The sequence below is a fragment of the Myotis brandtii genome, unplaced genomic scaffold (assembly GCF_000412655.1).
Source record: "Myotis brandtii unplaced genomic scaffold, ASM41265v1 scaffold299, whole genome shotgun sequence".
NCBI lineage: Eukaryota > Metazoa > Chordata > Mammalia > Chiroptera > Vespertilionidae > Myotis > Myotis brandtii.
In genome coordinates, this window is record NW_005361430.1 from 747,256 (window position 1) to 758,014 (window position 10,759).

Genomic DNA, 10,759 nt, shown 5'->3' on the forward strand with positions numbered 1-10,759 from the left:
ACGGTCCGCCGGCGTCTGCGGGAAGGTGCAGCCGCCGCACCCGCTGTGCGGAGTCTGTAAGTTTCAGCGCTCCTCCCCGGGAGTGGACCGGGACCCCGGCTGTCTGCGTCCCCGCTAGAGATTTAAAATGCAAAAACACAGCAGAGGTTTGCAGTGTTGGATGGACTTTTCGGGGCACGCTTTTAACTCTCTCTGCAAGCCCGCGGGGCTATGTTCCGGGTTTTCCCTGCAGCTTGTATGTTTGCTTCCTTCGTTGCAAAGAAGTTTTCAATGTATAATATCATGAGTCTCAATGGGGAGTATTTCTAAGTGCAACTCATACTTCTTTCAAATTTAAAATACTTGTTCGTAATTTTCACGTTCATGGCACGTCGCTTGTTATTTTGTCAAGTGACACTAGGCGTTATTTATACTGCGCAAGAGACCACGGCCTCTTCTTTGCCTACGTCTAAAAAGAACGAAGGAAGAATTTCCCCTCTCAACTTTTTCTATTGCTCTATCATGTAAATACTTTCGTAAATAGACCACGATACCCATCTGGCCTTAATTTTCGTTCTAGACGCCGCCACGTGCTTGCATGCTTGCGTTAATCTACAGACGCGGTGAATCGCCGGGATTTCTCCTTGAGCCTGCTGCTTACAGCCTCCACGTTTTGCTTAAGTAAGACTATACCCATCCATGTTCAAAATGATAAGGGCCATTGAAAGAGTTCTGCTTCGAACCAAATAATTTCTCTGGGATCCCAGAAGTGAAGCCCAAACTAACTCCGTGCTAAGATTAATAAAACCCTACCTTTAGCTTTGCCTGTCACCTCCAAGTGTATAGACAGAACCCTAAATGCAAGGACTGCAGAGGCGAGGAAGAGGGGGTGGGAGGGGAGGTTTTTAATCATCGTTTCCCTTGCAGGAGGACGGGTCTCCAGGGAGGAGAGGCAGATCAGAGGCAGGTGGCTAGGCTGGCGATGGTGACAGGACCATGTTGGCCAGAAAGAGCATCATCCCGGAGGAGTACGTGCTGGCGCGCATCGCGGCGGAGAACCTGCGCAAGCCGCGCATCCGAGACCGCCTCGCCAAAGCCCGCTTCATCGCCAAGAGCGGGGCCTGCAACCTGGCGCACAAGAACATCCGCGAGCAGGGCCGGTTCCTTCAGGACATCTTCACTACCTTGGTCGACCTGAAATGGCGCCACACGCTGGTCATCTTTACCATGTCGTTCCTCTGCAGCTGGCTGCTCTTCGCCATCATGTGGTGGCTGGTGGCCTTTGCCCACGGGGACATCTATGCTTACATGGAGAAAAGCGGAATGGAGAAAAGTGGCTTGGACTCCGCTGTGTGTGTGACTAATGTCAGGTAAGAATGCGGTGGGATGAAGCAGGGGTCAAAAACAATATAGAAAAAAATAAATGAAACTGCTCTCTTATCACTCCAGTTTGTTGACAGTGAAATAAAGGGTTTGCTTTAGTAACTTCAGAAGCAACAAAGCTAATCTAACATATTAAAAATCTTTGTTTAATGTAGCTTTATGGATGAGGCATCTCTGAAAATGTGAAGCTCCAATCCCATGGGCTAGCCTTGAAAATCCTAGGCCAGTTATTAAAAAATGGTTGTGGCTCCAAGGATTCTACAGAGTGCCTTACCAAAAAAAAAAAAAAAAAAAAAAAAAAAAAAAAGCACATATTTAGTTTTCAGTCTGAAAAAGCTGCTGTCCATATTTCCAGTGTTCACAAGTAGATATCTTTGATCAGGAAAAACTATTGTGCAAATGCTAGGAATATATTTCCATGACTTCTCTTACCCATGACATTTTCAGAAATAATGAGAAAAATGGGAAGACACTGGTGGAGAGGTGCCCTAGATTTGAAATCCATAAAATGAACTAAATAAATATAAGCCCATCTTTAACAAGAATATTTTAAATAGCTGATTGCTTGCATTGGATTCCAGAATGAAAAGTTATGCTAAGATTCAGGACTATAAGATATTAATTTTAAATGGAAATTAGTCCAAATTTTTCATGGAAGAGATTAGGTAGAGGTGACTTCACGTTGTGGTTTCCTTCAAAAGTTTTAATAGGATAAGAACAAGACACTTTTTAGATTGCCTAACTTTTGCTTCTTCCTCTTATATCATAAGTATCTCAAAGATAAGTCCAGTGAACTTGATTTCAGTGAATCTTCTCTCATATTTTCACATGGCCTAAGAACAGTTAGTTGGGATGATTTGTCTCTTAATTTTTTTTGTTGTTGTTGGGAGATGGAAAGAGATCATTTATATCGCTTTCAAAAAATGTTCATTCTGAAGCAAAACACTAGTAGTAATACTAGAAACTTCCCCAGGACACTTTATGAATGATATTTCTAATTCATATAATGCATCAAGCAAAGCAACTTGAGCAAGCACCATTCTGCCAGGAAACTGTAAAGAATGAGACCTTTACTGACCCTGACTTCTTAGGAAACTAGCAAACCACTGCAAGAAGCAGAGACCTAGACCCTGAACTTGCCATCCTTCCATTTCCTGAGTGTCTGCAATGCCAGCATGCCAAGGAGATTTGTGCGCAGAGATCACATTCCACAGATTCCAGTTTGGATTATGAGGAAAGAAAACTATATGGAATTGATCCATTGCCTTTACCATTGAGTAGATATTTTCTTGTCCTAAACTTATCACAAATAAAAAGTAAAGGTAAAAAATATAGGAGATCATCAGTACCCCAGATATAAAGGAAATAATGAAATACTCTGTTTAACAGGTACCTTAAGTTAAATATCATTATCTGTATTTCTCTTTAAGAGATTTATTGGCATTTATATTGGTGAATCATTTTCATATTAGGATCATTTTTAATAAATATGAAGTAGGCACTCATAAAAAGATAAAAAATAAAAATGATAAACCTTGACATATTTTATTTATGAGATAAACATGTTGGCTTTTCCTACAAAAAAAAAAAAAAGAAGTCATTAAGCAATTGGGGGAATCATCAAAAGTGATAGCTTTTCAATGATTTTTTTTTAAACTTTATAGAGCACACTAATTGCTAGAAGCTCTTTTACTCTAGCTCCCATTTATCAACAAGATGTGTTTTGAAGCATGGCTATTCCCCTGATGCATTCCTGCTGCTGTGAACGTTAAGTATGAGAAATGGTGTCAAAAATACAGTGAGACAAAGTTGATTTTATCAGCATAATAATTTTAGCCTTTTAAATTGCCCTTTTACCTAAAAAAATTTTTGACATCTTTAAGGTTACAAGTTTTATTTTAATGGTATGATGCTATTGATACTTTAATCTCAGCACACAGTTTAATCATAACAAACCATACATAATAACAAATTTTTACTCAAAATATAGAAACAGAAAAATTTCTATTCTCTCCCAAAGAGGGTTTAAAAGATGAGTAATAACATTTATAATTCTTTGCATTTCCTGTCTTTCATAAGCCCATTTTCTTACCATATCATCATAATTGGAAACAACTTATTGTGATGCATACTCACTGGTATGTCCAAATAACATTTTACCATTCCCGTTTTAGAATGGCTCACTTTCCCTTTCATGTGGGATAACTCTCTAACATGAGTCAGAAAATTAATCAACATATTTCCTCTCTTATTCAGCCTAACATCCTCTGTAGTAGAACAAACAAGCAGCTAAACACTTTCATCTCTTGAGGTTGTTTAGCATGACAGGTGTCCATAAAAGGCTGGGTCTTGCGCTATATAATGTTTAGAATTAAATTATTTCATAAAATAAGCAATAAACATTATTAGCCCTTGAATAGCCTCTCAAGCCATTATAACTAAACATTTAAAGATAGTCAACATTAGGCTGCTCTTCAAAGTGTGTGAATATTATTAGAAATCAACATTGTGTCCATGCCCCTCCTCTGGGGTCCATTCTTATCTGTTGCCATCTTTTTATTTATTTATTTATTTTAAATATATTTTTATTGATTTCAGAGAGGAAGGGAGAGGAAGAGAGCGATAAAAACATCAATGATGAGAGAGAAACACTGACTAGTTGCCTCCTGCATGCCCCACACTGGGTATCGAGCCAGCAACCCGGGCATGTGCCCTGACTGGGAATCAAACCGCAACCACTAAACCAGGCCAGTCAGGCTGTTGCCATCTTTTTAGATCATATGATATATTTTGTGTGCAACTAGTGGGAAAGGCAACTATTGTGGTGTTCCATGAATCTTTTTAGCAACAAAAAGGGTGAAAAGGGAAATAAATTTGCATGTTCCTCCTAAAAGCTAGTAGAAAGAATCTGTGTATACTTGTTCCCACCTCAAGATGTCCCACTAAAGTGCAGTGTGTATACACAGCTTTCAAATGCTTAAACATTTTGCTCACTCTTTGTGTGTGGCAGCAGCAGATAGATGATACTTTGACAGGAGGCTTATCTTCTATAAAATTAGAGAAGTTTGAAATTGGAGTTGAGAGAAACACAGGGCTAACGTCATTTCTAATAGGAAGCTACAGCAGTAATGGATATGTAGTTAAGTGAATAAATTAATGATAAGAATAATGAAATGCAGTGCTTCTAACCAGGGGGATAAATCAGCATCACTTGAGAGCTTTTTTGGAGTCTTACCCAGGTCCACCCTAAACCTACCAAATCAGTGTGTAAATCATAGAGATACAGAAGAAATACCCAATTTGCAAAAGCTCCCCTAGAAAATCCTGACACTTGTTGACCCCTTCCTTTTGCCCTTTCAAATAACTAGGCCAGCATTGAGGGGATTCAAGTTCTTATTAATTTTGTGATCTTGCTACAGTCATTTGCTGATCTCTGCTTCGAATTCTCCCTTTAACAGCTTTAGCGTTCTCTAGATCACTTACAGAACAAAATAAGAAAGTCAGTAAGAACACATTTTTCTTTCCAAATGGCGAAACATTCTTTTTAATTAAAAATAGTAGTTATTAAAATACTGGTGTCTTGCACCACTTTTTAGCACCATGCTTCCTGTATATGAGGAACACACACTAAGTGTTAGCTAGTGAATATGAGTTAAGTTAGTGAGTGATAAGTACACTCACTACTCAGTACCTTCCTTATGACTCAAGTCACTTAAACACACACATGCAATGAATAATAAACATCTATCTGGCAGAAATTTTCACAAAGTAAACTATGCCTTTGTGAAAGTACATTATTTCACAAAGTAAAATATTCCTACAAACATGTATTTCTATTATGTTAAAGCTTTCATACAAGTAGGCCGATTATTACATGACCTAGGAAACATTGCAGTATTGTACCCTAGAAGTCTGGAAGTAGATGTATGCAGAGAAGAGAGAGAACACAAGTGCTTGTGTTTAGAATTAGGCATTTGACAAGTTAAGTTGGCTGGTCTTTCCAAAGGCATGTAATAGCCTTTGGCGGAAGACGATGGCAAATTCAGTTTGGGACATTTCATCCTAGAAAAATAATGTTTTTGACATTGAAGGAAAAATGAGCTTGGTATGTTATTTCATTAGTCAAAATGTGATCTGATGGCATTACTTTCTGATATTATTTCTCACAGGTCCTTTGCCTCTGCTTTTCTCTTCTCCATTGAGGTGCAAGTGACAATTGGGTTTGGAGGGAGAATGATGACAGAGGAATGCCCTCTGGCCATCACAGTGCTGATTCTGCAGAATATCGTGGGTTTGATCATCAATGCCGTCATGCTGGGCTGCATTTTCATGAAAACAGCTCAGGCTCACAGGAGGGCAGAAACGTTGATATTCAGTCGCCATGCCGTGATTGCTGTCCGAAATGGCAAGCTGTGCTTCATGTTCCGCGTGGGCGACCTGAGGAAAAGCATGATCATTAGTGCCTCAGTGCGCATCCAGGTGGTCAAGAAAACAACCACCCCGGAAGGGGAGGTGGTGCCTATTCACCAACTCGACATTCCTGTGGATAACCCGATTGAGAGTAATAACATTTTTCTAGTGGCCCCTTTAATCATCTGCCATGTGATTGACAAGCGCAGCCCCTTGTATGATATCTCAGCTACTGACCTGGCCAACCAAGACCTGGAGGTCATAGTGATTCTAGAAGGAGTGGTCGAAACTACCGGCATTACCACGCAAGCAAGAACCTCCTACATCGCTGAGGAGATCCAATGGGGCCATCGCTTCGTGTCTATTGTCACTGAGGAGGAGGGAGTGTATTCTGTGGATTACTCCAAATTTGGCAACACTGTGAAAGTAGCTGCTCCCAGGTGCAGTGCCCGAGAGCTGGATGAGAAGCCTTCCATCCTTATCCAGACCCTCCAGAAGAGTGAACTGTCCCATCAGAATTCTCTGAGGAAGCGCAATTCCATGAGAAGAAATAATTCCATGAGGAGGAACAACTCTATCCGGAGGAACAACTCGTCCCTCATCGTGCCAAAGGTGCAGTTTATGACTCCAGAAGGAAGCACACCAGAATCATGACAGCAAGACGGCCCCAAGGAAGTCTTCGTAGCAAGTGTGGACGCTGTATGCAGGGCACTACCAGACTGTACATCTTAATGCACTAAATGATATTCATATTTAAACAACGGCACTTTCTTTATCAATAAAACAGTAACGCACAAGGGGGAGAATTCGTGGCTCACACTTGTTTCATACATGCAATATTTGCAGTGATACGCTTAAGTTATGTGTAGAGAATAGTATGCTCTCGTTTCCTCTCTGTCTGAAACACAATCATATTAATAGTAATGGACCTTGAATAGAAAAGGTGGCCAAGGAAGGATTCTGTTGGAATGCTTAGTGGATGAACCCACGGGTCTCTCTGTTTCTATTGTTCACTCTGAAAGTACAAATAGAATAGGAGGGGGAGGGGAAACTAAAATTGTATTAACATACTTTATATATCAACCAATATGTTGCCTTTGCCTTTCCCATGACACTGCACCTGGTAAAAAGCACGAGGCAAAAACTGCTGAGCTCTATCTATCCACTTGGTCCTTCACAATGACCTCTGGAGATTTCCTGGTCCTCCTCATGGCTGCCTGTTGGCAGAACTGGGCAACAAGCTTAGAGGAAAAGCTAAGAACATCCCCCTCTCATTTTAGGACTGGATTCCCAACAATGATAGTCATTTCCTTCACCTTCTCACTTCTCCGTAAGGGCCCCCACAGGGAAATGTTGTATTGAATATTTTATTAAAATATTTTCTTTGTATTCACTGTGGTTTTGTGATTCCTCTTTCACAAAATTATCCCTGGTTAAATTCAAGGAAAAACAATACATTTTTAGAGGCATGGGAAAGAGATATCATATAGTGATAACACCTCTGAGATACCCCCCTCTCTCTCTCTCTCTCTTTCTCTCTCTCTCCTAGAGATTGTTGTCTTAAGAAAACTCTACTTTTTGTTTTATTTTTTGTTCATTTCATCCCAAGTTTTAAAATGTTCTCTAGGCTTTCTATCTGAACCTGATGTGTCATAGAAATTCTGTAACTTTTTGAGTCTCCCACCTCCCCATCTTAAAACTACACATTACTTCCCAGAAAGATCTGAATCAGGCTTGGCATATATAAATTTAGCTTTACCTCAATTGCTAATGTGAGATTTCCTATCAAACCTCTATTAAATCATCTTTAGCTCCTGCATCTTCCAGGGAGGGGGAGGGGCACAGAGAAAAGTACTAGGCTAATAAGCTATGGGTTTATTCTTAATTTCTGTATTCCACATGAGTAAACATCAGAAAACTGAGCTCTTGAGTAGCTTTTTATACAGATTTTTTATTTTGTGTTTCTTTTAGTTCATTTATGGACATTGAAACAGGAGAGAAATGACACTGAATCAAACATATATTCAAATCCTGTCTTAAACAAAAGACTAGTGTTATAACCCAAGGAATGGAAATGATCAGTTTACTGAGTTCATTTCTGAATACTTCTAACCACTCTGTGGAACTTCAGACTTATACATCAAACAGGTACTAGAAACTCCATTTGAATATCTAATACTCATCTAAAACTTACTGTGTCTAAAACCAAATGCTTCCTTTTCAGTAACAAAGCCTTCTTCCAATCACTCAGGCCAAAATCTGGGAGTCATACATGACACCTTTCATACCTCACATGCCATCTATTAGCAAAATCTGTTAGGTCTACCTTCAAAATATACCCAGTGCATGACCTGTTCTCTCTACCTCTGCCACTTCCAAGCTGGGTGCTCATCACCCAGAACATATGAATGCAGCTGTATCAATTGTTAAAATATTGAAACACTTCTGTATGGTTGCTAAAGAAAGTCTATCTTAATAAAACTTCCCCCAACAATGACTACAGGGAGGTGGGCAGTTCTGGCACAGATGCAGGTCTTCCACTCCCACCCCTGGGCAGCTGAGCAGACCTGGAAGGCAGCTGCCACACCAGCAATAAGAGTATGTGCAAGTGCCTGCCTGCTGCTCAGTGGCAGCCCATTTGTGGAGGTGACCCAAACTGCAGGGCAGGCAATGTTGGGGCATAGTGGGGCTGAGATGAAGGATTTCTGAGTCCAGGTGGTGCAGAATGCCCTGGCACCCAAGGGTAAATCTAGCTATAGAACCCGGGCAGTTCACCAGCCGCCTTCCAGCTGCAACCAGATGCTGGGTGCCAAGGACCTGAGGACCATTCATTTAATGGGAACGTCAGTGGAAGAGTTTGATGGGCCCCCTGTGTCGAGGCATGTCTCAGACAGGGACATCATTTAGCTAGTGGCAGCCACATCAAACAAAAGATCACATCAACAGTTGCTAAAAGTCTACAAATGTTTTAGAGTATTGCTATGATTTATAACATTTTTTGCTAAAATATATTTAACTGGCTAAGCATATTTAGGAACTATATAGTTTAGTTTTAGAAAATAAGACTCTAATATTTGTGTGTATAATTTTGACACATTGAATTTTATTAAATATTTAGGTTCTCTGCTTCCAACTTAGTCTTCATACAGCAACCACAATATTTTTATTAAATTTATTGGGATAATATTGGTTAATAAAATCATACTGTTTCAAATATATAATTCTATAGTACATCATAAATCACATTACCCCATTTAACACCCTCCAATGGCTTTCTATTTTTCTAAAAATGAGAACCAAAATCCTTCCAAGGCCCAGAAACCACTCTCTTTAATCATTCCCACTTGATACCACACTGGCCTTGCTCTTCTTTGAAACAGAGCCCTACATACTTTTATATCATGGGTTTGCTTCTACCTGGAGCACTTTCCCCAGAACGGCTCATAAGTCTCTCCTGTCATTATTTAGGTCTCTGCTCAAGTGCCATCTCATGAGAAGTACAGTGTTGGAAGCTACCCATTGCCTTCACTATCAGAGAAGTGTAAACCAGGAGCCCGGAATGCTGGTGAACCTTGAGCCCTGGCAAGGGCCAGAGCTATGCACCAATTGTTTAGTCGAGACAATGGTGGCTCAAGCAATTTCCTGACCAAATAGTCTCAGAGTAAATCTTTACTAATATTTACTGACCTTTAAGATAGCCTGTTACTGGAATTGCCTGCCTGACTAAGGGCTATATGTGCATCCACAATTTAATAAAAAGTTGGCAAGGCCTGGGCATCAGTGGAAGTCCATCCTGTTATGTTGAGCTTCCCGCCTGGCCCCCAATATTTCCAAATTATTATTTCTTGTCTTGTCTCCATCATTTGTGCACGGCCCTTCTCCAGATCCCGAACCCTGAACCACGCGGGACGTGGCTCGCACAGTATAGTATAGACTCTGCAGCCTGGCTAAGCATATTTAGGAACCATATAGTTAAGTTTTAGAAAATAAGAAGACTCTAATATGTGTGTGTATAATTTTGACACATTGAATTTTATTAAATATTTAGGTTCTCTGCTTCCAACTTAGTCTTCATACAGCAACCACAATATTTTTATTAAATTTATTGGGATAATATTGGTTAATAAAATCATACTGTTTCAAATATATAATTCTATAGTACATCATAAATCACATTACCCCATTTAACACCCTCCAATGGCTTTTTCTTTTTCTAAAAATGAGAACCAAAATCCTTCCCAAGGCCCAGAAACCACTCTCTTTAATCATTCCCACTTGATACCACATTGGCCTTGCTCTTCTTTGAAACAGAGCCCTACATACTTTTATATCATGGGTTTGCTTCTACCTGGAGCACTTTCCCCAGAACGGCTCAAGAGTCTCTCCTGTCATTATTTAGGTCTCTGCTCAAGTGCCATCTCATGAGAAGTACAGTGTTGGAAGCTACCCATTGCCTTCACTATCAGAGAAGTGTAAACCAGGAGCCCGGAATGCTGGTGAACCTTGAGCCCTGGCAAGGGCCAGAGCTATGCACCAATTGTTTAGTCGAGACAATGGTGGCTCAAGCAATTTCCTGACCAAATAGTCTCAGAGTAAATCTTTACTAATATTTACTGACCTTTAAGATAGCCTGTTACTGGAATTGCCTGCCTGACTAAGGGCTATATGTGTATCCAAAATTTAATAAAAGGTTGGCAAGGCCTGGGCATCAGTGGAAGTCCTTCCTGTTGTGTTGAGCTTCCCGCCTGGCCCCCAATATTTCCAAATTATTATTTCTTGTCTTGTCTCCATCATTTGCGCACGGCCCTTCTCCAGATCCCGAACCCTGAACCACGCGGGACGTGGCTCGCACAGTATAGTATAGTGGTTAAGAAATAGACTCTGCAGCCAGACTCACTCAGTTTAAATTATAATCTCAGCACTTAGCATCTGTGAGGGCTTGACAAAATTTCTTTCTTTCTTCTTTTTTTTTTTTTTTTTTTGGGCT

At 40.3% G+C, this 10,759-nt stretch overlaps 1 protein-coding gene across 2 annotated transcripts; it reads left to right on the forward strand.

Moving 5' to 3' along the window:
- KCNJ8 (potassium channel, inwardly rectifying subfamily J, member 8) lies at positions 1-7,161 on the forward strand. 2 transcript variants are annotated; one of them, XM_005869566.2, is made up of 4 exons: positions 1-56; positions 560-660; positions 907-1,349; positions 5,532-7,161. In XM_005869566.2, the coding sequence occupies exons 3-4, from the start codon at positions 976-978 to the stop codon at positions 6,424-6,426; spliced, it is 1,269 nt and encodes a 422-aa protein (XP_005869628.1). In that variant the 5' UTR covers positions 1-56; positions 560-660; positions 907-975; the 3' UTR covers positions 6,427-7,161. The 2 variants fall into 2 exon arrangements, with proteins under 2 accessions (XP_005869628.1, XP_005869627.1); XM_005869565.2 differs by lacking the exon at positions 560-660.
- The last annotated feature ends 3,598 nt before the right edge of the window (positions 7,162-10,759 follow it).